Here is a 26,308-nt window from a genome sequence, read left to right on the forward strand (position 1 = left end):
CCTTTCCACAGAGGGTTCTACATGGAACCCAAAATGGTTCTACATGGAACCGAAAAGTTTTTTTTACCTGGAAACAAAAAGGGTTCTCCTATGGGGACTGTCAAAGAACCCTTTTGGAACCCTTTTTTTGGGGTTTAGTTTTTAATGTAGGAGAGGCTCTTTCTGGCAGGTATGAGGTGCCAAACCTCTGTGCCAAAAAAACACAAGTTTGCTCATCGCCATTAGCTATTTGGAGAAAAGACGTGTAGGGAGCGCTGATGGATACACATAGAATATCAAATAGTTAAAAAAAGTATACATTTATGTTTACCAAAAACAATAAAAACATTTGATTAAAAAAACAAAAAATGCTCCATTCTGTCAGTCTCCTGCCTGAGAAAGCCATATACCGAACCGTAGATATTAGCCATGCCCTTAAACAAAGATAAGAGAACTCATACCTGTCTCTCCCAGACATTAAAAGCACAGTTATTATCTGATGGTATCTGTTACCAACGACGAGAGGTCTCTCACATTTAAAATTCAAGACACACCGAAACTCTCAATCATGCACACAACCTGCTGTTCACTCGCTCAACCATACTTTATTGTACGTAGACAAGAGGACATAGCTAGTCCAATAGAGGACTGTCGTTTCTTAAAAGGGAGGCATAGACCAAGTGACTGTGAGTGCTCTCAGCAGCAGCTTTCTAGTCTCTGAAACACAGGCTGTTCCTCCATCAAAGCCTGTGGACAGGGATGAGAACGGTTTAAAGAGAGGAGAAATGCTAATGCTGTACACTCTGCTAAATGGGGATGGCTAGCACTTCATATGTCCTTTGATATCCTTTTAGCCAAAATAGAACATTGTAAAAGTTCAGAGTTCAAATCATATTTATGTGCATGTTCTTAAGTCGTGGTCATTGCTTAGCAACACATTATTCATGTGCTCTCTCTCTCTCTCTCTCTCTCTCTCTCTCTCTCTCTCTCTCTCTCTCTCTCTCTCTCTCTCTCTCTCTCTCTCTCTCTCTCTCTCTCTCTCTCTCTCTCTCTCTCTCTCTCTCTCTCTCTCTCTCTCTCTCTCTCTCTCTCTCTCTCTCTCTCTCTCTCTCTCTCTCTCTCTCTCTCTCTCTCTCTCTCTCTCTCTCTCTCTCTCTCTCTCTCTCTCTCTCTCTCTCTCCACCCCAAAGCACACAATTATATGATTAGTATAATGACTGACATTAATCACAGTACTGTGTTCCCTGGCTGAACGGCACAGTGTTCACTTAAGAGTCCCACTCTTGTCATTAGTGACCTCAGCAGGAGTCCAGGGGAGAGTGTCTTTTGTAGAATGGTTGAGTTGTTCATCAAGTCCTTCACAGACTATGAATGTAAGAAAGGCACTGTGTGATCTATTGTATCTGTGATGGACTACATTATCCAGAAACAATGCCCTCCTAAGTTAATGGGAGCTGTGTGTGTGTGTGTGTGTTTGCTGTGTGTGTGTGTGTGTTTGCTGTATGTGTGTGTGTTTGCTGTATGTGTATGTGTGTGTTGTATGTGTGTGTGTGTGTGTGTGTGTGTGTGTGTTTGCTGTATGTGTGTGTGTGTGTTTGCTGAATGTGTGTGTGTGTGTGTGTTTGCTGTATGTGTGTGTGTTTGCTGTATGTGTGTGTGTGTGTTTGCTGTATGTGTGTGTGTGTGTGTTTACTGTATGTATGTGTGTTTGCTGTATGTGTGTGTGTTTGCTGTATGTGTGTGTGTGTGTGTTTACTGTATGTGTGTGTGTTTGCTGTATGTGTGTGTGTTTGCTGTGTGTGTGTGTGTTTGCTGTGTGTGTGTCCTATTACCTTGAGAGCTCAGGGCTCACAGGGTTGAGCAGACAGACAGACAGACAGACAGACGCTTCAACACTGATATCATCTCACTCCCCCGACCAGTGTTCTGGGCAGCTGCCACTCTGAATGGGACAGGAATGAGGTGCGAGTCAGTGGTGTCAGTGTGTGTGCAGATGTTTCCTTATCGGTTGTATTATTCTGTATTTATTCAGGGAAAACCCATTGAGACCAGGGTCTCATTCCCAAGTGTGCCCTGATCACAACAATAAGACAACCAATACAATGTAAAACAGAACAGCAATCAATACAAAACAGTTCCATTCCTAAGCTACTAGGCCCTCAATCACCACCCTAAACTGCCCGAACACCAGAACATCCAATTGTAATGAGTAAAATGCAAATTCTTCCAGCAGTGAGGCGCATTAAAACTAAAAGCGGATTTACCTAATATGGTGGAGACCTGAGGAAGTTAACCAACCCTGTGAACGGGTTTGGTAACTCATGTCTTTATACTTCAATAACGAAGTTATGTAAGTCGGAAGCTTGTGTAGTAGAGCTTTGTAAACCAAAAGGGGATTTTAATGAGGACCAGCCAACCTTCTGATGCAGTGGTGAGTATTAAAACTGTCACCTGTGATAAAGCGAAGGGCGTTACGGTAGACAGCATCCACAGGTTTAAGAGTAGTGGCTGTTGCATTCTGGTAAATGGAGTCACCATAGTCAAGAACTGACAGGAAAGTTGACTGTACAATCTGCTTCCTGCTGTTCAGGGACAGGCAAGATATATTTCTAAAAAAGAAGCCCACTTTAAATCTTAGCTTTTTAACTAGTTCATCAGTGTTTTTTAAAAATTAAATCCTTGTCAATCCAAAAGGCCAGATATTTTTATAGGCGGGAACCCGATTGAAGGGAGAATCATTCAATGAATAAATATGTAGTACATCAGATTTTTTTTGTGCAAGAATTAGAGAACAACACATTTTTTGTGCCCACATTACGTACAAGTTTTAAACCAAGTAGGGCTCTTTGTAAGGCAACAAAGTCAGATTGCAGCTCTACCAACACCTTGACAACATCAGAAATCACACATTGCGTCCTGTCTGACCACTTGCAAGAAGCCTGGTCCAGGCCTATTTCAGTCAACCTTTGAATGAGAGTGTGATTGTCAAAAGTGTCAAAGGCCTTGGAAAGGTTTATAAACAGGGCAGCACAATTATTTTTTATCATCTAAGCAATTTAACACATTATCTAAAACAAGCGTAGCTGCTGAAACTGTGTTATGTTCAGGTCTAAAACTGGATTGGTGCACATTAAGAATAGAGTGAGAATTTAAAAAGGTTCTTAGCTGACAGTTGGCCAGGGATTCTAAAACTGTGTGTGGTCTGTGTGAAGTGTTCAGACAGTGATCCTGAAGCTGCTGTGTTTGTATTCCAGACATCAACATGGCGGGAGAGCCCAGACCCTACAGGCCAAAGTTGGTGGGCTCCAAGAGGCCCCTCTCCTCTCTCTACAGGTCAGGGTCATAGCATGACCATAGAAATAGAATGTCACGGCCTCCCGAGTGGCGCAGTGCAAGAGGCGTCACAACAGACCCGGATTCGATCCCAGGCTGTGTCGCAGCTGGCCGCGACTGGGAGACCCATGAGGCGGCGCACAATTGGCCCAGCGTCATCCGGGTTAGGGGAGGGTTTGGCCGGCCGGGATGTCCTTGTCCCATCGTGCTCTAGCGACTCCTTGTGACGGGCCGGGCGCATGCACGCTGATTTCAGTCGTCAGTTGTATGGTGTTTCCTTCGACACATTGGCACTGCTCGCTTAACCCGTAAGCCAGCCACAGGGTCGTGTTTCAGAGGACGCATGGCTCTCGACCTTCGCCTCTCCCGAGTCTGTACGAGAGTTGCAGCGATGGGACAAGACTGTAACTACCAATTGGGGAGAAAAAGGGGTAGAAAGTACCAAAATAGAGCATGAAAATCATAGAAACATTTTGTACTACTCTATAAATAGAGTTGGCTAAAAGAGCATTTCTCAACCGTTTTTTGTGCCAGCTATGGCCACTTCCTTCTTGGAAGAGCACTTTCTTTAAAACCACTTACATTAATAAAACCACTTACATTAATCAAAACCACTTACACTAAAACCCACTTACATTAATAAAACCACTTACACTAAAACTATCCCTTGAGTAGGGACAAAATCAGTGTCATCCAACCATCCCAGGGACTGATCAACATCCTTTTTATTGTTTTGGCACCGTATCAGTGGCTTATTGTAGGTACATCTCTATTTCTGTCTTTACAGTGGCTATGAGTTTGACTACGACTACAGAGAGGATTTCTACAGCAGGTATGGAAATCATTCTGCTCGGTTCTTTTCTAGTATTTCCTTTGGAAAACAATGTATTCTGCTTTACCTATTTAACTCTGCTACTTCCTGAAACTTCTGCCACTCTCTCCTCTCCTCAGATTATTTGAGTACCATGGGCGCATGGTGGCACCCCCCATTCGGGCGCCAATACCCGCCAAACGCTCTCGTGTTGTGGTTCCGTCCCTGCGGCGAATCAAATCTTCGTTCCCTGTCAGGACCTGCTCTGACTCTTCCTCCTCCTTTTCTTCATCCAGACCTCTTCCTCCGTCCTCGCATCTACCTCTTCCGCTCACTTCTGTGTCTTCGGCTGCAGGACCTCAGTGTATGTCTAGTACTCTATTCTCTCTGCCTCTGTCCAATCCTCCACTCCTCTCTTCTCCCCCTGTCCCATCTCTAATCTCTCTGCCTCTGTCCAATCCTCGACTCCTCTCTCCTCCCCCTGTCCTATCTCTGTCCTCCCCTCTCTCCCCTTCTGCACCGCTCTGTCTCCTACTCTCTGACAGAACTGTTTTGGTGAAGTCACAGTTATGAAGCATATTCTTTTCAAGAAACATCATGTGTCTCTGTTGTTTTTCTTATCCGTTTTGTATATTCCCAGTAAAGACCGACCAGTTGGTAACCATCAAACGGGAGCTGTCCCAGATCAAGACCAAGATCGACTCTCTACTGGGGCGTCTGGAGAGGATTGAGAGACAGCATCGCACAGAGGCAGGTAAGAGTGGGAAAGCTGTGTGTGTCCTGTTGTGTGACCTCTAACCTGACCTCGTCTTCTCTCTCTCTCTCTCTCTCTCTCTCTCATCCCCTCTTACCCCAGCAGTCCAGAGGAAACAGAGAGGTGTGTATAAGTGTCTCCATGCCGAGACAGCGGACCTCTCCGGAGACGGGGAGGCGGGAGAGATGACAGACGAAGGCCACGAGGATGTCTTTGATGATGAAGGCACTAACGATATGGTGAGGAGGCCAAGCGGTCATCGTACATCTGAAGGCTGAATGGGGTCAAATGTCACCCTATTCCCTATGTAGTGCACTACTTTTGCCCAGAGCCCCATGTGGATGATACCTAAGCAGCATTATGAGTAAGCCACTGTGTGTTGTTAAACAATATACAATGGGGTGGGTCTAATCCTGAATGTTGATTAGTTAAAACGTCAGTGGTGTTAAACAGTATCACTGCTTACTATGTTGTTTTCTTCTTTTCAGATAGAAAACCACTTATCAGACATTGACAACTGAGAGAGGTCAGTTATCCCTCAGGTGACATGTTTGGTTCAATTTAAATGAGTTAATTAGAAGTGTTTATTATAAGTGTCCGTGTAAGGACCAGTGTGGGTGGAGGCTTTTGTTCCAACCAAGCAGTAGCGACCGGCATTCCAAATCTTTTGGCTCCGCTCACCTAAATGAGCTGTCCATTTGGATGAAAAAACATGAAAAATAGCACATTTCATAGCAAAAAAAAAATACATAGCAAAAATTGAGGGTGGACCAGAATGAGGCTCTCTTCCGACTACCTATTGTTCCGGCAGTGACTCAGGAATCACCATCTTCAGAGAATGCTTTTACAATTGATCTACAGATAATCATTGTCTGGAGCTCATAAAGCAGGATCGTTCCACCAATTCGGTGCCTTTTGAGAAGTGTAACTTGGTGTAAATTGAAATACTTATTAATTTCAGCTAATTTCTACATTCTGTCATAAAGAGCACATGTTCGACTTAATAAAAAACACATTTTCAATGTGCAATTGAATGCAGTTTAACAGGGTTAACAGGGTTAACAGGGTTGACGTGTTATGCTCGACCCGCTCAGTTTTCCACCACAAAACACCAGAAAAATTGCCAAAAAGAGTAGAACCAGCTCACCTGCTTTTACAATATGATAACTATTTTGAAAAAAATATTGAAAAAGGAATAGTTTCACCATATTCAAACGAGAGTTCAGTTCACGTAACAGGGTTGACTTTAAAATGAGGGACAGACGTAAACAAATCACTAAATCACATGAAATAAATAATAATCTTCAGAAATGACTTTGTCAAAGCAAACAAATAACTACGGCTTTACAATGATGGGGAAAACTTTGGGGTTAAGTGGGTTAAAATCTTCCTAGAAGTCACAGCGGGTGCATGGAGTGACATGTAAAAATACTTAATTTTGGCACTTTAGCAAGTCTTTATTCATATTGAAAATCTGATTTATTTAATTATCTGTGTGGTCTATATTAAAGGGCACTTCATTTAACAAAATCAAATCAAATGTTATTTGTCACATACACGTGTTTAGCAGATGTTATTGCGGGTGTAGCGAAATGCTTGTGCTTCTAGCTCCGACAGTGCAGTAATATCTAACAAGTAGTATCTAACAATTTCACAACATATACCCAATACACACAAAAGTAGTAAGGAATGGGATTTAAGAATATATACATATATTGAAAAAGCAATGACAGAGCGGCATGGACTAAGATACAGTAGAATATTATAGAATAGAATGCAGTATATACATATGAGATGAGTAGTGCAAGATATGTAAACATTATTAAAGTGACTAGTGTTGTCAAGCACCCAAGCTAACTGGCTAACATTGGCTAGCTTGCTATTTACTTTCAGACACAAAATTGGGATTATGGTTAATTGTTTACCTCTGGATAACATGAAAACAGCCTAACCAGCTCTGCTGGCAACAATTTAATTACACTTTTTTGCCGAAATTAACTGACACCGGCCATATTCAACGGGTGTTGTGCGTTCGTAAATTAATCAGTTATTCTGCGCTCTGGCATACTCAACACTGAATTTACGAACGCACCCGAAATGGTTACTTGCATAGTGGCGTCTTTTGTTAAGACGTGCAGTTGAAGTAGGAAGTTTACATTCACCTTAGCAAAATACATTTAAACTCAGTTTTTTTACAATTCCTGACATTTAATCCTAGTAAAAATTCCCTGTTTTAGGTCAGTTAGGATCATCACTTTATTTTAAGAATGTAAAATGTCAGAATAATAGTAGAGATATTGATTTATTTCCGCTTTTATTTCTTTCATCACATTCCCAGTGGGTCAGAAGTTTACATACACTCAATTAGTATTTGGTAGCATTGCCTTTAAATTGTTTAACTTCGATCAAACGTTTCGGGTAACCTTCCACAAGCTTCCCACAATAAGTTGGGTGAATTTTGGCCCATTCCTCCTGACAGAGCTGGTGTAACTGAGTCAGGTTTGTAGGCCTCCTTGCTCGCACGCGCTTTTTCAGTTCTGTCCACAAATGTTCTATAGGATTGAGGTCAGGGCTTTGTGATGGCCACTCCAATACCTTGACTTTGTTGTCCTTAAGCCATTTTGCCACAACTTTGGAAGTATACTTGGGGTCGTTGTCCATTTGGAAGACCCATTTGCGACCAAGCTTTAACTTCCTGACTGATGTCGAGATGTTGCTTCAATATATCCACTTGTTTTCCTTCTTCATGATGCCATCTATTTTGTGAAGTGCACCAGTCCCTCCTGCAGCAAAGCACCCCCACAGCATGATGCTGCCACCCCCGTGCTTCACGGTTGGGATGGTGTTCTTCGGCTTGCAAGGTTCCCCCTTTTTTCTCCAAACATAACGATGGTCATTATGGCCAAACAGTTCTATTTTTATTTCATCAGACCAGAGGACATTTCTCCAAAAAGTACAATCTTTGTCCCCATGTGCAGTTGCAAACCGTAGTCTGGCTTTTTTATGGCAGTTTTGGAGCAGTGGCTTCTTCCTTGCTGAGCGGCCTTTCAGGTTATGTCGATATAAGACTCGTTTTACTGTGGATATAGATCATTTTGTACCTGTTTCCTCCAGCATCTTCACATCCTTTGCTGTTGTTCTGGGATTGATTTGCACTTTCGCACCAAAGTACGTTAATCTCTAGGAGACAGAACGCGTCTCCTTCCTGAGCGGTATGACAGCTGCGTGGTCCCATGGTGTTTATACTTGCGTACTATTGTTTGTACAGATGAACGTGGTACCTTAAGGCGTTTGGAAATTGCTCCCAAGGATGAACCAGACTTGTGGAGGTCTACCATTTTTTTCTGAGGTCTTGGCTGATTTATTTAGATTTTCCCATGATGTCAAGCAAAGAGGCACTGAGTTTGAAGGTAGGCCTTGAAATACATCCACAGGTACACCTCCAATTGACTGAAATGATGTCAATTAGCCTATCAGAAGCTTCTAAAGACATGACATCATTTTCTGGAATTTTCCAAGCTGTTTAAAGGTACAGTCAACTTAGTGTATGTACATTTCTGACCCACTGGAATGTGTGATACAGTGAATTATAAGTGAAATAATCTGTCTGTAAACACTTGTTGGCAAAATTACTTGTGTCATGCACAAAGTAGATGTCCTAACCGACTTGCCAAAACTGTAGTTTGTTAACAAGAAATGTGTGGAGTGGTTGAAAAATGAGTTTTAAAGACTCCAACCTAAGTGTATGTAAACTTCCGACTTCAACTGTAGCTAGCTAGGTAAACAATGTACCTAGCTAGGTAAACAATGCACCTAGCTAGGTAAACAACGTGTAAGATCGTACACGTTACGTAACGTTAGCTAGCGAGCCAGCCAGCTAACGTTAACTATTTAAACAATGAACCATAGTGCCAACTCATGTCGTTACTACCCTGCATGAATCTGCTGGTAGCTAACCAACCAGGTTCAATGGCATTAGGCTCTAACTAGCAAAGCAAATGGCTCTGAGATACGAATAATAACATCATACACGTAACGTTAACTAGCCAGCCAGCCAGCAAACGTTAGCTAGTTAAACAATTAACCATAGTGCCAGCTCATTATGTTACTACCCTGCATGAATGTGCTGGTCGCTAACCAACCAGGTTCAATGTTAGCTAGCTAACATTAGGCTCTAATTAGCCAAGCAAACGGCTCTAAGATACGAATAATAACATCATACACGTAACGTTAGCTAGCGAGCCAGCCAGCTAACGTTAGCTAGCTAACAGTACACTTTAATTTGAAATGAAACCACTTTATGTCAAAATTAGAAATGTGTATTATTTCAACATGTATCTAGCTAGACTATCTTACTTGTATACATCATTCATGATGGGCGAGTCTCCCTGTCACGGATGCCATGGTTGCCCTTAGTTTGAAGATGTAATCTGGAGACAGGGGTTTTCTCGATCGCTTTAGCTATCATACTCTAATTCCACTGATTTATTTGTTGATTTGCTGATTGTATCTCCCGAGTGGCGCAGTGGTCTAAGGCACTGCATCGCAGTGCTAGCTGTGCCACTAGAGATCCTGGTTCAAATCCAGGCTCTGTCGTAGCCGGCCGTTACCGGGAGACCCATGGGGTGGCGCACAATTGGCCCAGCGTCGTCCAGGGTAGGGGAGGGAATGTCTGGCAGGGATGTAGCTCAGTTGGTAGAGCATGGCGTTTGCAACGCCAGGGTTGTGGGTTCGATTCCCACGGGTGGCCAGTATGAAAAAATAAAATAAAAAATGTATGCACTCACTAACTGTAAGTCGCTCTGGATAAGAGTGTCTGCTAAATGACTAAAATGTAAATGTAATTTCAAAACTAGATCCTCCAAAAAGTGGAGAGCAACACTTATGCAGCTCCACTACACGATACATTTAAAAAAATCTGCGTTAGACAGGATTACCTACACCTACTGACCAGCTCAAATAGACAGAAGCGTTCTATATGGCAGATCAATCCAAACTCCTCTCTTGGCTTGTCCAGCCCACTCATTATCTCAGCCAACCATGGCTAGTGGGAAGGTTGCTGTCTTTTTCTGTGGCTCGTAATTTAACCATTTTATTTGTATTTACAGATGGCATGCACATTTGTTATTAAAGGCACATGAAAGTTCACATGTTCCAGAAGGCATTTCTGCCAAAAAAACACATTTTGATTAAAAAAAAACGTTTATGTTCAAATGTCTCTCCTGTGAAGTAGTGACTCCTAGTTTCCTGAAACGAGTCACAGATTGGGAAAACTCCCATTCTAAGGTTCTCCCTCTTCTGAAGAACCTAGTTTCAACCATTGCTTTCAGTACTGTTGATTAGGATGTTGACGATGACAATAATAATGAATATTATTTTGTCTTTTACGGATCATGACGATGACGACAATAAGGTTGACAATTAATATAATTCATCTTATTGTGTGTTATGCTTCTTGTTCACAGGGTGGTAAAATTAAGCCTTATTGGTGGTTTGAAGAACAAATAGTGAAGGTCAGGACCTGAAAGACCAATCAATGGAATAAAGGAAAAGACGGTCAAGGGAAAGACTCTCATGGACTCCAGTGTGCTTGATTGCCCATCAAGACACAACACTGTGCATATTGCTGCGGCACTACAATGTTGTACTTTCATTTCATACAATACATGTACCAGATCCTGTACGCCGACTACTGTGTTTTATTCTAGTAATCTCAGAAATGAGTTGATGCAGGGTGAAAAGGAGTCACTCTCATTGAGTGCGGTTACATGCACACAATAATGCGACTATTGTGGATAGTCAGATTAATATAATAGTTCGATTAAAACGTTTACATGCTTTGCAAGCGGAACGATTTCTCTTAGAATCCTGTTTACATGGTGGACACATCTGAAATCAGGCTACCTGATGGCACTCTGATAAATGCCAAAAATCGCCAATCAAAATAAACGTTCTAGTCTTTTTGATTCCGAGTTCAGACATATAAAGTTTGTATTTGAAAACTACTTCTATTACGCATAGATTGTTGTTCCGAACTCACTTCACTTGTGTTTAAGAGGGAGGCTCGCTTGGCTGGTGCTTGAAAATGCACATATCAAATACTCCGCTGGAACGCTAATTACAGTTTTTTCTGAATGCTTAAGCGCTAATCGTGATTCTTGTAGCACAATTTCTAAAACTATTAATACGTATAGCAAAACCACTCACTGAGTTTGCAAAACTAAAAGCACAAACACTGCTTTGCACTCAGTTTACAATTTTGTAACACACACTTTGCAAAACTTTAGGCACAATTCACTGCACAACACTCTTTTTGCAGAACTTTAAACACAACTCACTGCTTACACTCAATTACCAAATTTCCAACACACTCCTAGCAAAATTATACACATGTATGGCTATCATTAACACTATTTTGCCAACTGTCTGGCACACTTGCACATGTGAAAAGTGTTGAAGATAATTAGTTCACTTTGCAATCAGCCTAAGCACTATAAATAAGCCACAGGTAAGCTGTCTGTGTGGAGTACAATGGAAGGAGCAGTAAGAGGGAGAAGAGTGAGAATCAGAGGAGGCCGAGGAGGCCGAGGGAGAGGACGTGGAGTTGAAGAAGTTGGAGGAAGAGGACGTGGAGTTGAAGAAGCGAGAGGGTTAGAGGAAGTTAGAGGAAGAGGACAAGGAGGAGCAAGAAGAGGACGAGGAGGGGAAAGAGGAAGGGTAAGAAGAGTAAGAAATAGAATAACTGATGACATCAGAGCTACAATAGTGGACCATGTCATCAACCATGGGATGACCCTGAGGGAAGCTGGCCAACGGGTTCAGCCTAATTTGAGCCGCTACACTGTGGCAAGCATCATTAGGGCATTTCGAAATGAGAATCGGTAACTACTTTGTAGCACTGCCATACTCTAATGAGAAACACAACAGTACCATACATGCAAAAATACTGAAATTGTTACTTTACAGAATTGCTAGACGTCCAGATGTTGGGGGCAGAGGAAGAATGTTCACTCCAGAGCAAGAGACCCATATAGTGAACATGGTGATTGCCAATAATGCAATAAGACTGCCCGAAATACAGCAGCGCATAATTGATAATGACACCATCTTTCAAAATATACACAGTGTAAGTATTTCTGCACTAAGTCGTGTACTTGCGCGCCACAGAATAAGAATGAAGCAAATGTACAGAGTTCCTTTCGAGAGAAACACAGAACGTGTAAAGCAACTGCGATATGACTATGTGCAGGTAAGCTATAGTGTCATTGGTTCTGAATTTGGAAGTGCATACTGTAGTGCTGTGCATGGGCCTGATGTGTTGCATTTGTTTTGTCTTGTCCAGAGAGTGATGGAACTAGAAGCAGATGCCATGGGACATGAGCCACTTTTTGTAGATGAGGCCGGTTTTAACCTCAGTAAAACCAGGAGACGTGGCAGGAACATTATTGGACACCGTGCCATCATCAATGTCCCAGGACAACGTGGTGGTAACATAACCATGTGTGCAGCTATAAGCCAAAATGGTTTAGTTTACCATCATGCAACCTTAGGCCCATACAACACTGCACACATTATTGCATTCCTGGACACCTTACATGACATGCTCACTGTTCAGAGACCAGAGCATACCCGATATGTCATCATATGGGACAATGTTAGTTTCCATAGGGCTGCTTTGGTCCGCAACTGGTTTACAGACCACCCATGGCACTCAACCTCCCTCCATACTCTCCATTCTTAAATCCCATCGAGGAGTTCTTCTCTGCCTGGCGCTGGAAAGTGTACGACCGTCCTCCTCATCAACAGGTAGCCCTTTTACAGGCAATGGAGGAGGCATGTGGAGATATTGACCAGGCATCATGTCAGGCCTGGATACGGCATTCAAGGAGATATTTTCCCCGGTGCCTTGGACTGGAGGATATCGCATGCGATGTGGACGAAATTTTGTGGCCGGACCCAGAAAGACGACATGATGTAGGCTGATTGTTTTTCTTTTTTTTGTGAAATTACTATTTTGTGTTCTGACTTTGTCTTGGTTTTGATGAGTGTGAATAAACACCAATACTTGAAGTTTGGATCCTTGTATGTTTACATGACACTATGACAAAAGTATGACCTCAAATTGACATCTGTACACAGAGAAAGCAAAAGCCAGATGTGTTTTGTATTCATACCATCAGTGTGTAGTTGGCACATTGTGTGCTTAGTAGATGATGGCTTGTGTTTACTGTTTGATACGAAAACACCATTTTTAAGAAGGTGTGAAGAGTTAATCTAGCTGTGTTCGCTTTTGCAAGAGAACTACAATGTTTTGATAATTGGGTGAAAGGTTTTCTTATTTGTGTGTAGAGTTTTGCAAAAATAGCCAATAGTTACAAAAAATGTGCTTAACCAATCAGAAAAAACTGTAATAAGGTGTTTACATGTCCTAATAATTTGAAAGATTGCTCAGAAAACCAGGTGTTTTAATCGGCGTATGCTTACTTTGATTTTGACCTTACATCAATTTAAGATAAGCAGAGGAAGGTGGTTACGTTACTATTGCATAATCTGTCTACTGCCATAATCAGTTTAATATTGAATTATTTGTGTGCATGTAAACATACTCATTGTTCTCAGACTGATAGTTCTGGTTTCAAGGTATTACCGTCTAAAATGTGAATGGCAAAACTCAGAAGAAATCTTTTATGTTGGAATTGTGACTACTTAGCGTTTTAATGTATTTGTTGCAACTGTTGTATGGCCATCTACGAAATGGGTTAGGGGACAAGACAAAGGCTTAATATTGGCACTAAAATATGTGTTATTTAATAAAGGATATATTCCATTTGATTTGATAAAAATATTGACATAAAAGCATTACATGCCATGGATGTGAATATAATATTTTTAGCATTACATGCCATGGACATGAATGGAATTATTAAATTGTGTATACCTTTAAAAGAGTAGTTCACTATTTTACAACTTGATGTTAGATGGTTTCTCACCCTGAAAGTAGTCTATGGGCCAGGAGAAACTGTAATCCATGGTTCAGTTTCTTTAAACAGCCATTACGAACTTCAGCTAACTTGAGCCACCCACCGCTAGCTAAAAATCAATGGAAGTGATTGGGCATGTGAGCATGTTTAATTTATTTTTCTTCTAAATCACCTGAAATCAACTCCATATTTGGTTTGATGTTACTTAAAACCTCCTAGGGCTTAGTGGTCACATACGTGGACAGCACTTTTTAGCTCTTATGTCCACAATTGTGTTCACTGCTGAATTGGTGGTGTTACGGACACGTATGGGGGTACTTACACTGCCATCTGGTGGTGTCAGAAGTTTATAAATTCAAAATGGCGGCGAACACAAGGGAAGATTCAAGTGGTAGCTCCATACACAAACGTCGACCAGGTAAGAAGTTCTGTCATATTTCATGGCTTATTCTGATTTAGATATTTATAAAAGCCTTGTATATTTGTCATGACATGCAAATTTGAAAAAAAAAGTGTAAAACTAGCAACTTTGTAGGTCGCTAAACATGAAGTACACGTAAGTGTACTTATGGACTGAGGCTCCTTGAAACAGCTAATATGCTTGTAAACATGCACACACGTAAAATGGGAAAAAAGCTAGCTCTGATGCAGCTAAAAAGCTGTACATGGTCCCAATGAAATAAATAACAATTAAATCACTAAATACATACATACATACATACTTAAATTAGTTGTGTTGAAAATGTTAGTAAAAATGTAATATGCTAGTAAAAATGTGCACATGTAAATTAGCTTGCATATTATCCCATTGGAATAAATAACAAATTAATAATGCAAACCTACATACATAAATGAAATTAATTTGTATTTGATTTTATCATGTTTTTATTTCCAGAGCGTTTTTCTCTGCAAAGAGCATTGGAGCTACTTGGGTTAATTGATGGAAACAACTCAGATTTGGACGTGTCTGACAACGATGATCCTATCCTGGATGGCAATTACCAACCATCACCACAGGAGGAAAGCAGCAGTGAGCACAGTAGTGATGATGAGGACCCCATTCCTGAGCCCACTGACCACAGTGCAGATAATGGTTAGCCAAGACCCAGTAGATATTTGTTTATTTTATGCAGTTAGGGCCTTAGGGCTATGTGAAGGATTGGAAGCAAAATGCTTATTTACAAAACTTGTTGACAGGTTCATGGACAGGGACAGAGACAGGTACAGGCACAGGCACAGGTTCATCCCGCACTCTCAGACGTCGCCGTCAAAGTCAAGAGATTGAGGCTGATAGCTCAGAAGATGACTTGGAAGAGCCAACACCAAGACCAAGCCAAACAAAAAAAAAAGAAAAAGGGAGACTCTGAACAAGGTAATTGTTATTAGTTTTGGCCTTCACAACTTGAGGGTAAATCTTCAAATTTCATATAAACTTCCACACAGATTCAAGTATTTTATGCACCAATATACCTCAATTGCTTACATGGGTAAAAATGTAACTTCCTACAATAAATACTATTTTTATTCTGATTCTGGTTGTGCAGGACGTGGACTACGCTGGAAGGCTACTCCATTGACGCCAAACCTGGCAGAGTATCAGCATCAGGACCAAACTGATCTAGACAGACATGGCTGGACCCCACTAGACTATTTTGAACAGTACATAGATAGAGATTTGATGATGACGATTGCAGAATGCTCTAATATTATGTCACTGTATAAGAGTGGGGAGCCACTTAACATGACAGTAGATGAGGTTTACCACTTTTTTGGTGCCTGTATTTTGATGTCCTGCATCCGATACCCAACCATTAGGATGTACTGGTCCAAAGCCTTGAAAATCACTGCCATCACTGACAAATTCACACGTGCCAGATTCTTCAAACTGAGGGGAGCAATAAAAGTGGTTATTGATCATGATGTGCCAGAAGACCTGAGAATGTTGGACAAATTCTGGAAGGTGAGGCCTTTTCTGGATCGGATTCTGCAAGGCTGCTTGTCTCTGAATCGACCTGATTGCGCATCTATTGATGAGCAGATGATTCCTTTCACAGGAGCCTGTCCGTGCAGACAATATCTGCCAATGAAGCCAAACCCAGTTGGCATAAAGAACTTTGTTTGTGCTACAGCAGATGGCATTGTGCTTGACTTTGAGCTGTATCAAGGCACAGGTTCACTGATTGAGAAGGTCGAAGAACCAGAGGGCCTGAGTTTGGGAAGCTTAGTCATCGAGCGTCTGTGCCAAACTCTGCATCGTGGCACAAAGGTGTATTGTGACCGGTTCTTCACCACCATCAAAGGTGCGCAACGAATGATGGAGAAAGAGCTGTACATGACTGGTACAATAATGAAGAACCGACTCGCTGAAGCGAAGCATAAGTTACCCAGTGACAAAGCCATGAAAAACGCAGGAAGAGGTACCTCATCAGAAGTTTCCGCTGAAGATGGAAAGTTGTGTGTAGTGAAGTGGTACGACAACAAACCAGTATTGCTGATGTCTGTTGTTCATGGTACACAGCCTGAAGACACCTGCCAGCGCTGGGACAAGAAAGTGAAACAATATGTCACTGTCTCGCGACCAAGCATTGTCCGTGAGTACAACATCAAGATGGGTGGAGTTGATTTGATGGATAGAATGATAAGTTACTATCGCATGAGCACCCGTACTAAGAAGTGGACAATGCGGATGGTAATGCACTTCACGGATCTGGCTTTAGCCAACAGCTGGCTACTCTACCGAAAAGACCATGCAATATGTGCTGGACCAAAGACAAGACCCATCCAGTTCCTTCAGTTCCGCATGGAAGTGGCTAAGATCCTCTTGGCCCAGCATCACGGTGCAGATGCAGACCTTTCGACACAGTCAGAGGAAGAAGAAGATTCAAACCAGGGAGTGAAACGTCACGTGACAGAGTTGCCCCATGTCTCGGTCCGTAGGAGGGCTAATGCCCACCTCCCAGAGATGATCGGCCTGAAGAATGCAATGCGCTGCAGACAACTAGGCTGCACTGGAAGAACCCGAGTGCGTTGTATGACCTGCAAAGTGTTCTTGTGCTTGCAAACCGAGCGCAACTGTTACTCAGCCTTTCACACATAAGTGATGGCAGTGATTCTCAAGGTGTGTACATGTTCCTTGGTTCCTCCATGTTCTCCGACTCCGTGAAGGTCAATCAATCAGGTGACCTCTGGGCCTCTGAAAGCAGGCCTGGTCCTTCAGTGCTCAGTTATCGCAGCCTTTAACATGTTCATTTTTTTCATTACCAATGCAAAATGTCACATGAGCTACTCACCTACTATTTTTTCTTTTTTTCACTATGATGTTCAAAACACATTAGTAGCCTAATGCAAGAGTGACTATTTAAAATGCTTTGAATGTTTTATATTTTGTTACAGACATACAATGTCATCCTGCAACTATTTTGCAGCATATCAAATGTTCCAAACACTATTTTTAACTGTCCAAAATGGGCAAAAATGCAATGTTTCCATATTATTTTTACTCTCCGATAGTCAAAACATGTTCAAAAAATATGTGTTATTAATACATTAAAAAACAGTCAGGAAAAAAACTGCTGTGTTCAAGGCAGAAATGAAGAGTTTTTCATTCTATTACACAAAGGTGACTTTATTGTGTTTTATGGAAATTCGGACCATGAATCCACATATGTGGACATCATTTTTCTCTAAAAGTACATCATATCAAAAGATGATACTTATTTTTTATTCTAATTAGGTTCCAATAAGCCCAAATAGCAAAGAGAAATAAAAAATGCATGTAAAAAAACAGCTTGGGCCTTAAGAGGTTAAAAGGTGATTTGGCCATTTTAAGACAAAAACATGCTCACATTCCCCATCATTTTCATTTAGGCTAATTTAATAAATCTAATAAAGTCTAGGCTATTGCAAATTGGAATATCCTATACTGTCAAATTGGATTGACGTTTCTATCTTACACCACCAATCTTCAGTATCATTATATCTGTAATCTTTAGGCCTACATTGTAAAATGCTTTCCATTTGTTATACAAATGTAAAATGTTACAGGTCACTATGATGTTCATGTAGGCCTAATCTTCTGTTAGGCTAGCCTGAACATTTTAAAGTTTAAAGTTGGTTTGATGTTATAGCTTAAATGGTTAAGAGTTCTGTTAATTTACATATTATCCTAATTAATGGATATCAAACTATTATTGCACAAAGTTTAATTAATTAATCAAAGTTCTGATGAAAGACCTCTTTTTTTAGGGCTAACTGGAAGATCTCCAAAAACAAGGTTGGGCTAACCTGACCTACTGTATTTCATTCTGGACAAATGAAGTCATTGAGAGATTGCTATCAATGATAGGAAATTGGAAGCCCTATGTAGGATACAGAGTGGCCAAGACTAACGAAATACACTGTAATCAAGTTATTTAACACTAATATTAACATTTTATTCTGCAAAATAACCATCATCTCATAACTTTTATGTTGTAACTATATGAAGAACTCTATGTTAACCTGTGAGCCACAATATTTTGCCTTTGGAATAGTGCACCGAGGTTTGATTTCGGGACAGCTAGCCAGCGCTCTGAAGGATAGTTCAGAACCACAGCAGTGCGCCTCTACAGCGGCCAGGCCCCAAGCTCATAACAAGATGACCTGTGGAGACCATTGAGAGCTAGAAGGCTTGGCAGGAGCAGGCCAAAGCCCTATACTACGGATCAGATTTGAGGAGTTAGCGAGGCAACTTTGGTCAACTGAGTTCAACTCGGGATAACCAGTGACACAAAAGTGGCTCACCTTTTAGCCTGGTAAAATTCTATGGTAATGAATCCTTCACAAATAACCTGCTCTGGGGCTCCGTTTATTCTGAATGAAGAGTCTGAGCCGCGATTTGAGGACCAATGTTATCAGATTCCCTCCCTCTCGCAAAGATTGCGTCATCATCCCCTTAATTTGAGGAAGACGACTGAGGGCTATATTAAAATCAGATTGACATCCGCATAGCCTTGTTTTGGCGGTGGTACTGCTTTACAGCCAGTGGTGATTTTAGCATGTAAATCTTCGTGGGGCACATAAAAAAACAAAAATTGGGGATGCATGCTAGCAAAGCCACTACACAACACAAAACTAAACAATACATTAATTGCACTATAACGGTGACAAACGGTGCCCACAAACTGTTAGGGACTACATAAAGCTGTCCCAACAGCACAGTCCCAACAGCAGCCCCAACACATTACCACTGCTACACCTGGCTATCAGCGGAGCCTTGTCTGGCAGCGAAACAGTTCATTCAGCTTTATTTACACAAATGTGGTTTCTACTGACAATGTACAAAATATGGCATAAGGGGACGAGAAGCGGATAAGAGGCAATCCGTAATTTCGATGAAGACATTATGAGCGAGCCAGGACGGACGTAGTGAATATAACTATTTGTTCAGCACTTTTGAAATGTACAGCAACAAAATTCAGAACATGGGCCGTTCTTACAGAGTTCTCCCTGTACACCAAGTCAGAACCGTAGGATAAATAAAGGGGGCATATAAGCAGACAATGAAAGCTCTTACAATATTCGATGATTACATTTCTCTAAAACAGGTTATGGACAACATGTGCACCACCAAGTCAGAACAGTAGGAGAAATGAAGAGGGGAAAATAGACAAAATTATTAGGGTGAGGCACATGGGCTACTAACAGCTTACTACACAACATACACTTAGTATTACTTTCTTAGCTACAATATACATATCTTCCTGGCATATTACATAATTTATGCAGCAGCATACAATAAATTTTTGGACTCACCTTGATATGTTGTGCTCACTTGAACAGGAAGGTGGCGCAGCGGTCTTTCGTGGGCAAATTTTGTCATGAAACTTTGTCATCAAAGTCTGTCATTCTCTGGATTTATGGTGCTTTCAAGACAACTGGGAACTCTGAAAAAATCAAGGTCGAATCATGATGACGTCAGTGATCTTCAGGTCGTAGCTCTAGAAAGAGGCCAGAGTTCCCGACTTACAATTCCGTGTAAAACATATTTTCCCAGGCAGAGCTAGTTTTTTCCAGAGTTCCCAGTTGTCTTGAATTCACTGAAGTCAGATTTTCCCAGTTCTGAGTAAACAGTTGTTTTGAGCGCGGCATAAATCATGCTGGATTGATAGCATGGCCAATGTTGAATGTTTATCATTTTAAGATTGGAAAAGAGACCCTTAAACCCACACTTGGACCACACACCCACTCCACTGAATAGCAGGCTAGTGCAGTTAGCCACGGATCCCTTCCAAACCACTCATTGTTGAATTTGCAATTTCCAACTTTTTGTGTAATGTTTATGTCCAGTAGCCGATGAGCACCGATACATTTTATCTATAATTTCTCTTCATATGACAAGGATTAAAAAGGATTTGCCAGTAGATTGTCGACTTGATTCATGATGATGACGACTGCTAGCTAAGATTTTGAAAGTATGATGTTGACATGATCAGTCCAATCAAAACTACTGTAGATATAACGTGATTTGACGTCATTTTATCTGTGGCCAATGACCTTGAGCCTTCTTGGATGGGCACTTCTAATGTACTGTAACTCTATGGCAGCACCCAAGGGGCTTGAATATTCAAGTTCTACCCTGAGATTTGGCAGTGACGTAGTGTCCCCATGAGTGACAGAACACTGAGCCAATCACAGCGCAACTAGAGGATATTACCAACACTCTGTATTTTCCGCTGGCTGCCCCAACACCACCACACAAAGCACTAAGCTAGGCTGAAACATCTGCATTTTGGAGCTGCCTTACTCAAGAAAGCAAAAAAGAGACCATGTTTGTATGGAGGCTTTATTGACTCAATTATTACTTATTTGTTTTTTTACATTGTTTGCAAACTGATATGTGACACATATTAATGCCAAAATAACATGCAAAACAGCAACCACCCCCCAAAAAAACATATCAGTTTGAATGACGGGTCGCCACTCTTTACAGCTGTCAAATCCACAAGCGGCTCGTTGCGTTACCTTATCGCAGACACTGCCATTCGATGCAACGAAACCACACCTGACTATAATCCGACAAATCCCATGCAGCCGCGTTACAAAGTCATGCAGCATCTCGTTACAAGTTCAAACACTCTAAATAGACTGACAGACATAAATCCCCCAATTCAAATTAACATGAAAACATACATTAGCCTAACATCAATGGTTTGACATTTGGGAGTCATTCCTATTATCGATAGAGCCTACACTTTCTAGCGCCATTTTGAACTTCTAACACAGTAGGAATAATAAGGAAGGGAGTGGTTTTTGAAACACGAGCAGCCGCTCACTGATATGTCAGCTCATACCGCAGTTACACCTCCAAAACATCTGCTATTTGGATGTCAGACAATGTTGGTTAACGCTCGATGTGATTGAATCCAAGCCAGAGTTCATGTTTTTTTGTGTGTAAATTTTTTTTTTTTAATACCTACATCACATTAGAGAATGCATTTCAAACTTCACGCACAGTAAAACCTTTTTTAGGACTTAATACTCAAGTATTTTATCGATAGGAGTGGTAAAAAAGGTCCTTGTGCATTGATAAGCAAACCAAAGATGGCATTAACGATACGCAATAAAATAAAGACAGCACTTCTAAAAGCCTATTTCACACCATAGCCTGATGAATTTTCAAGGAAACTTTTCTTTCATTTTGATTTCAGCACAAATAAAAAAAGTGCCACTGATTCGCCCATGGATTAGAGCTCAGAGCGGCCGCAGTTACAAGCCCAGCTCAAGTAGGCGGCGGGTGCACGATAAACATCGACCTTCATAACACGGATGAGCTGGAATGTGAAGCTAACTGAAGCTGGCTAGCGTTATAAAACCCTGAGTAGATCTAGCTTGCATCATAGTATACCCCTCTGCAGGGTGAGAGAATGCCACTATTTTTAAACCTTGATATTATTTGATATTATTTATTTGCTCCAGACTCTTGGCTGCTACCTTAGTTTTATTTTTTACATGATCCGTTGTGTTGGTGGCTCGCAGATGCCACATAAGAATATTTACAGAAAAGGTCCGACATTAAAAGATTGCCCGCTGGCCAGGGGCCAGTGAAAAGTAACGCTGGGCTAATAAGCCAAGATAGTAATAAGCCAACTCTCCTGAGTGGCGCAGTGGTCTAAGGCACTGCATCGCAGTGCTAACTGTGCCACTAGAGATCGTGGTTCGAATCCAGGCTCTGTTGCAGCCGGCCGCGACCGGGAGACTCATGGGCGGCGCACAATTGGCCCAGCGTCGTCCAGGGTAGGAGAGGGAATGGCCGGCAGGGATGTAGCTCAGTTGATAGAGCATGGTGTTTGCAATGCCAGGGTTGTGGGTTTGATTCCCACGGGGGGGCAGTATAAAAAAAAAGATGTATTCACTAACTGTAAGTCGCTCTGGATAAGAGCGTCTGCTAAATGACTAAAATGTAAATGTATAGTCACTAGGGCCAGTCCTCCATTTTCGCATTTCGGTTCATGATCTGATATTGAAATGTACCATCTGCCCTCTGTACCGCTGCCTATGTGTGTGTCACAAGATCAAGAGGCGTGTTTAGAGGCTTGTCATTATTTTGACCAATCATACTTGCGTATGCAGATTTGTGTGTTGTCACCATTCTGCCGCCTTGTAGAGCGCACGCTTTTGAAATGGCTGCGAACCCCAGAGCGAACGAGAGCGTTCCTTCAGGTCATTGGAGTCAGCAATACAAATGGGTCGAAAATGACCCAGCAAAAGGACAGATGCACTGTGTGCTCTGTCACACCTTCCCGACAAAAATTTACAAAACCGCCTATATAGGAACAAAGAACTACAGAAAGTATGCACTGGACAGCCACCCTAAGTCCTGGCACCATGTAGCCTGTGTCGTGTCTAAAAGACTAGCTGACATCCCCACGGCTGGTCCAACCGACATCTGGGGGCTAATTCTAATTTTCAAGTGGAAGAACTAATAGCCACCGCATGTGTACCTTTTCATCAAACGGGAGAAACTGTGCAGCTTTCCCTCATGACATTAAGATTCAGCAGAAGAATGGAGTGGACCTGTGCTCCAAATACCAGATCGATGTAGCATGCCAAAGGTAAGACCGACATAACTTTAACTAGCTAGCCAGCTGGATTTGAAGTGGCATGTGATCCACTGAAAATATTTACAAAACCTAAAGATAAACAGTTGTTGTTTTGTGTGTGAAAGAGAGACAGAAGGAGAGGAGGAAGACCCGAGAAGGGTACCTACGGTGTTAACAGCCCAGCCTACGTCTGCCCCAAGTCCCACCATGCACCACACAGCCTGGGTCTAAAATAACAGTGGCAGGGTATTTGGAGTTGCTTTTAAAAGTGTTTTTTTTTTTTTTTTCCCAGATCTGGTGTTTAACACTAACTTTTCCGCCACCACGTCCAATGCCTCCCCATCATGGTTCGGCACATTTGAAGAAGAGTTCTATATCGTGGAGCTCCGCCCCATAGGGGAGCTATGCTCCTAGTGGTTTACCCTCTGCCCTAGGGCAGAACAGCCTGAAGCAAAATTATGCACACACCTGTCAGCCAATGGGAGCACAGGTGCCCCTATATAAAGGGACCCGTTCCCTCAATCTGCCTCCCATTATCTTCAGCGACTGGACTAGGGTGAAGAAGCCTACGAAGACTCAGGAAGAATTTCGTCGTTGACATCCAGCCGTCAACGTCTTCCCAGAATGAGCACACCAGGGAATTTCCCACCCCCAAAGGCCCTTTTAAGGGCCCTGTGTCGGTGCACCACCATGGCAACCACGGACCCCCACGACCTTTGTTTCGTGTGTTTGGGGCCGCAGCATGCCAAGGAAGGTCTCGACAACCCTCCTAACTGCGCCTCCTGCGCCCTCCTTCCTATGAAGGAGAGGAAGCAGCGATGGGCGTTTTTTAAGGAGGACGTCCCTCTTGACAACGTACTGTCCACACTCGCCTCTGCTTCAGAGGCATCGTCGGACAGTGCGGAATCGGAGGATGACAAAGAGGGCGCCGAGATGGATATCCCAGTGGGACAATCCAGAGCTCTGGCGCCAGCCTTTAAGACCCCCTTTCCATCGGAAAGCGCGAGGTCCGAGGGTTCTTTGTGCGAAGACGACATGGGCTCTGTTAGGTCAGAAGCCCTGTCCTTCGCGGCAGCCTCTCTGCGTTCGGACTTTCCCGAACTCATTGAGAAGGCGGCCACCCGACTGGAGATTGCGCTGCCCCCAGCTCCCCTCCCAATGGAGGTGGACCTGATGGAAGGCGGCCCCTACTCCAAGCCGAGGAGAGCAGCTGAGCCAATGGCTCCAGCCTTGCCCTCTCTTGGCAAGTATGTCGAGGGCTCGTGGGGGGCACCTCTGGCGGCGCGTTCGCCGGCCAGAGCGTACACCCCATTCACCAGAGTGACCGGATACGAGTGGGCAGCTAAGGGAATCACTAGGCTCGAAGGCGCCATGACGGCGTTCTTAGTGCCAGGTTCGAGTCCCTGGGCAGCCTCCAAGAAGGCCACCCTGCCGGCGCAGAAGGACAGGTTCACAGCACAATTGGCTGAGAAATCCTTCACGCTGGGAGCCCAGAGCGTAGCAGCGGCAAACAACATCGCCCTCCTCGCGGCCTCCCTATCCCGTCTCACAACGGGTAGGTCTGAGATGACCAGCGAGGAAGTGGAGGAGGCCTCTAGGATTTCCGGAGCCATCCTCCACCTGACGCAGGCGGTAGCCATATGCGCGGGCAGGACCATGGCCACCTCGGTGGTCACGGAACGGCACCTCTGGCTGTCAATGACAGCCATGAAGGAGACCGATAGGGAATCACTGCTCAACGCCCCCGTCTCCAGCGAGGGCCTATTTGGCCTCGCTGTGAAGGACGCAACCGAGCGAATCGCCAAGTTGGACGAGGAGAGGAGGCACCTGGCAAAACATCTGCCTCTGGCGATGAAGGCCAGCAGAGCCCCAGCCAATCCATCCACCTCGAACGCCCCCAGTAAGGCTACAGGGAGGCGACGGGCCAGGCGACAGACGCCCACCACAGGCGGCAGGAGAGCGGGCTCGGCCCCTCCAGCAGCGACAGTGGCAGCGACGGTCCCGCCGGCAAGAGAGGTCGTCACCAAGCCAGCCTGGCAGCACCAGAAGGTCTCCCACAAAAGGCGGCACCTATGACGAGGCGAGGGGGAGAGAACGGAAGATGGCCCGGCGCGTGACGCAGATGAGCCTACTGTTCCCCCCCACCCCACTGTTCAGGGCGTGGAGGGTGTTTTTGATTATGTGAATAAAGAGCTGGTTCTCACTGACATTGTCAAAGAAGGACATTTATTCCATAAGGTACAGAACACTTCACGTTCTATGTTTCTCCCTCACCATCCTGAGTGTAGCTCAACCCACCAAGAGTGCGTAGCTGAGCGCGCTCAGGAGAGGAAAAGGGTAAAGGTAGCAAGGCGCAGCCTTAGCTCACCTAATAAAGATCTCTTACTACAGACTCCTAGGAGCTCTGTAGTAAAGGTCTCACATAGCAGGCAGTCGTCTCTGTCCCAATGCGACATGAAGGCGCAGCCGCTAGCCGGGAATGACGCCTTGCTGCAGGCTAATGCCTCAGTCAGCGCAGATCAGACCCGTGCGACGTTCACGGAGAGCGGGAATACCAGGGTTACAGGTATAACCAAGGTACGGACGCCTCCGGCTAATTCTGAACGTATCAATGCCCATGGCTCTGAGCGCAGCTCACCACACATTGAGTGTGTCGTTGAACAGCCGCTTAAGACCAGTGAAGAGGCATTGTGGCACCACCGTGTGGTATCAGTCAGAGATCACACCTTTCAGATTCTGTTGAGTTCTGTAAGGGATGAGTCTCATTCCAAGCGGCAGTCTCAGTCAGACAATGACATGATGACGCAATCGCTTTCCGGGGAGAGCGCTCTATCTCAGGCCAATGCCTCAGCCAGTGCAGTTCAGAACCGTGCTGCGTTCACGGAGGGCAAGATTACTGGAGTTACGGTCGTAACTAACGTATCAAAGCCCCCGACTCACCCAGAACGAGCTGATGTGTCCTCTCCCTTTCGAGGGGGGCCCGCCTTGGGCTATTCCACCAACCCAGTGCTGGGGAATAGCGGCGGCGAGGGCCATAGAGGAATACAGGTCCTTCCTACTGGACGCACCACAGCTTCGTGCGCACCCGCTTTCTCTGCATTGCTGGCAGTGGCAACGAAGCTGTACCCTCTCACGCTGGCTAGAACAGACGTTAGAGAAGGGTTATGCCCTCCAATTCCATCGGACCCCACCCCCGTTCAGGGGAGTGGTGGAAACGGTGATGAAAACGCCAGACAAAGTAGCCGCTCTGAGGTCAGAGATTACGGAACTTTTGGCGAAGGAGGCGGTCACAGTAGTTCCCCGAGAGCAAAGGAACAAGGGGCTGTACTCGCCCTATTTCCTAGTGCCCAAAAAGATGGGGGGAGTGAGG

The 26,308-nt window shown here is 43.5% G+C and overlaps 2 protein-coding genes across 2 annotated transcripts in view; both read left to right on the forward strand.

The window, feature by feature from the left end:
- LOC311146223 (RNA-binding Raly-like protein) overlaps nt 1–5,398 on the forward strand; it is a gene marked incomplete at both ends in the record, with an annotated part of 31,978 nt that extends 26,580 nt beyond the window's left edge. Inside the window, 6 exons of the mRNA XM_084182731.1 lie at nt 3,234–3,312; nt 4,100–4,144; nt 4,264–4,487; nt 4,764–4,877; nt 4,980–5,116; nt 5,366–5,398. Coding sequence (XP_084038857.1) covers nt 3,234–3,312; nt 4,100–4,144; nt 4,264–4,487; nt 4,764–4,877; nt 4,980–5,116; nt 5,366–5,398 — 632 coding nt within the window. The remainder of the gene's footprint in view (nt 1–3,233; nt 3,313–4,099; nt 4,145–4,263; nt 4,488–4,763; nt 4,878–4,979; nt 5,117–5,365) is intronic.
- Nucleotides 5,399–15,108: 9,710 nt separating this feature from the next.
- On the forward strand, nt 15,109–17,088 carry LOC311146732 (piggyBac transposable element-derived protein 3-like). Its single transcript, XM_084183293.1, has 2 exons — nt 15,109–15,230; nt 15,403–17,088. The coding sequence occupies exons 1-2, from the start codon at nt 15,161–15,163 to the stop codon at nt 16,953–16,955; spliced, it is 1,623 nt and encodes a 540-aa protein (XP_084039419.1). The 5' UTR covers nt 15,109–15,160; the 3' UTR covers nt 16,956–17,088.
- The last annotated feature ends 9,220 nt before the right edge of the window (nt 17,089–26,308 follow it).

Source organism: Coregonus lavaretus, assembly GCF_964263955.1.
Source record: "Coregonus lavaretus genome assembly, chromosome: 19".
In the NCBI taxonomy this organism is placed as follows: domain Eukaryota; kingdom Metazoa; phylum Chordata; class Actinopteri; order Salmoniformes; family Salmonidae; genus Coregonus; species Coregonus lavaretus.

Coding starts and splice junctions, on each gene's coding strand:
- LOC311146732 (XM_084183293.1), top strand. CDS start 15,161: ATGACTTGGAAGAGCCAACACCAAGACCAAGCCAAACAAAAAAAAAAG. Junction 15,231..15,402: donor AAAGGGAGACTCTGAACAAG/GTAATTGTTATT, acceptor CTGGTTGTGCAG/GACGTGGACTACGCTGGAAG.